The 928-nt window shown below is 53.6% G+C and overlaps 1 protein-coding gene across 1 annotated transcript in view; it reads left to right on the top strand.

The window, feature by feature from the left end:
• Nucleotides 1-637, top strand: part of LOC144953852 (thrombomodulin-like) — an 18,132-nt gene extending 17,495 nt beyond the window's left edge. Inside the window, exon 10 of the mRNA XM_078884507.1 lies at nucleotides 552-637. Within this exon, the coding sequence (XP_078740633.1) occupies nucleotides 552-637 (86 nt within the window). The remainder of the gene's footprint in view (nucleotides 1-551) is intronic.
• The last annotated feature ends 291 nt before the right edge of the window (nucleotides 638-928 follow it).

The raw sequence follows: 928 nt of genomic DNA, 5'->3' as shown, positions 1-928 counted from the left end.
CCACCACCACAGCAACCACCACAACCACAACCACCACCACCACAACCACAACCACCACAACCACAACCACCACCACCACAACCACCACAACCACCTCCATCACAAAACACCACCACCACAACCACCACAGCAACCACCACAACCACCACAACCACCACAACCACCACCACAGCAACCATCACAACAACCACCACCACAACCACCACCACGACAACCACCACAAACCACAACCATCACAAACACCACAACCACCACAACCACCACAACAACCACCACAACCACCACAACCACCACAACCACCACCACAGCAACCATCACGACAACCACCACCACAACCACCACCACTACAACCACACCACTACAACCACCACAGCAACCACCACAACCACCACAACCACCATAACCACCACAGCAACCACCACAACCACCACAACCACCACCACAGCAACCATCACGACAACCACTACCACAACCACCACCACCACCCCCACCACCATCACCACCACCACCACCACCCCCCACACTGACGAGGCTGTGTGCTCTGGCTGTAGAGCTGCCGAGTGGCGTCGTGTCGCTGGGCGCCGCTCCCCCGGAGAGCAGCGCGGCGTGCGGAGCCCCTGGGGGGGAATGTCAGTGAGGTCATCATCATCATCATCATCACCATCATCAACACCATCATCATCATCAACACTACCACCATCATCAACACTACCACCATCATCATCATCATCACTACCACCATCATCATCACCATCAACCCAACCATCATCACTACCATCATCACCATCATCATCACCATCATCACCATCATCATCATCACTACCACCATCATCATCACTACCACCATCATCATCATCATCACTACCACCATCATCATCACTACCACCATCATAACAACCATCATCACCATCATCATCACCATCATCAC

This window comes from Lampetra fluviatilis, assembly GCF_964198595.1.
Source record: "Lampetra fluviatilis chromosome 48 unlocalized genomic scaffold, kcLamFluv1.1 SUPER_48_unloc_1, whole genome shotgun sequence".
Classification (NCBI taxonomy): domain Eukaryota; kingdom Metazoa; phylum Chordata; class Hyperoartia; order Petromyzontiformes; family Petromyzontidae; genus Lampetra; species Lampetra fluviatilis.
This window is presented reverse-complemented; position numbering and strand designations above follow the sequence as displayed.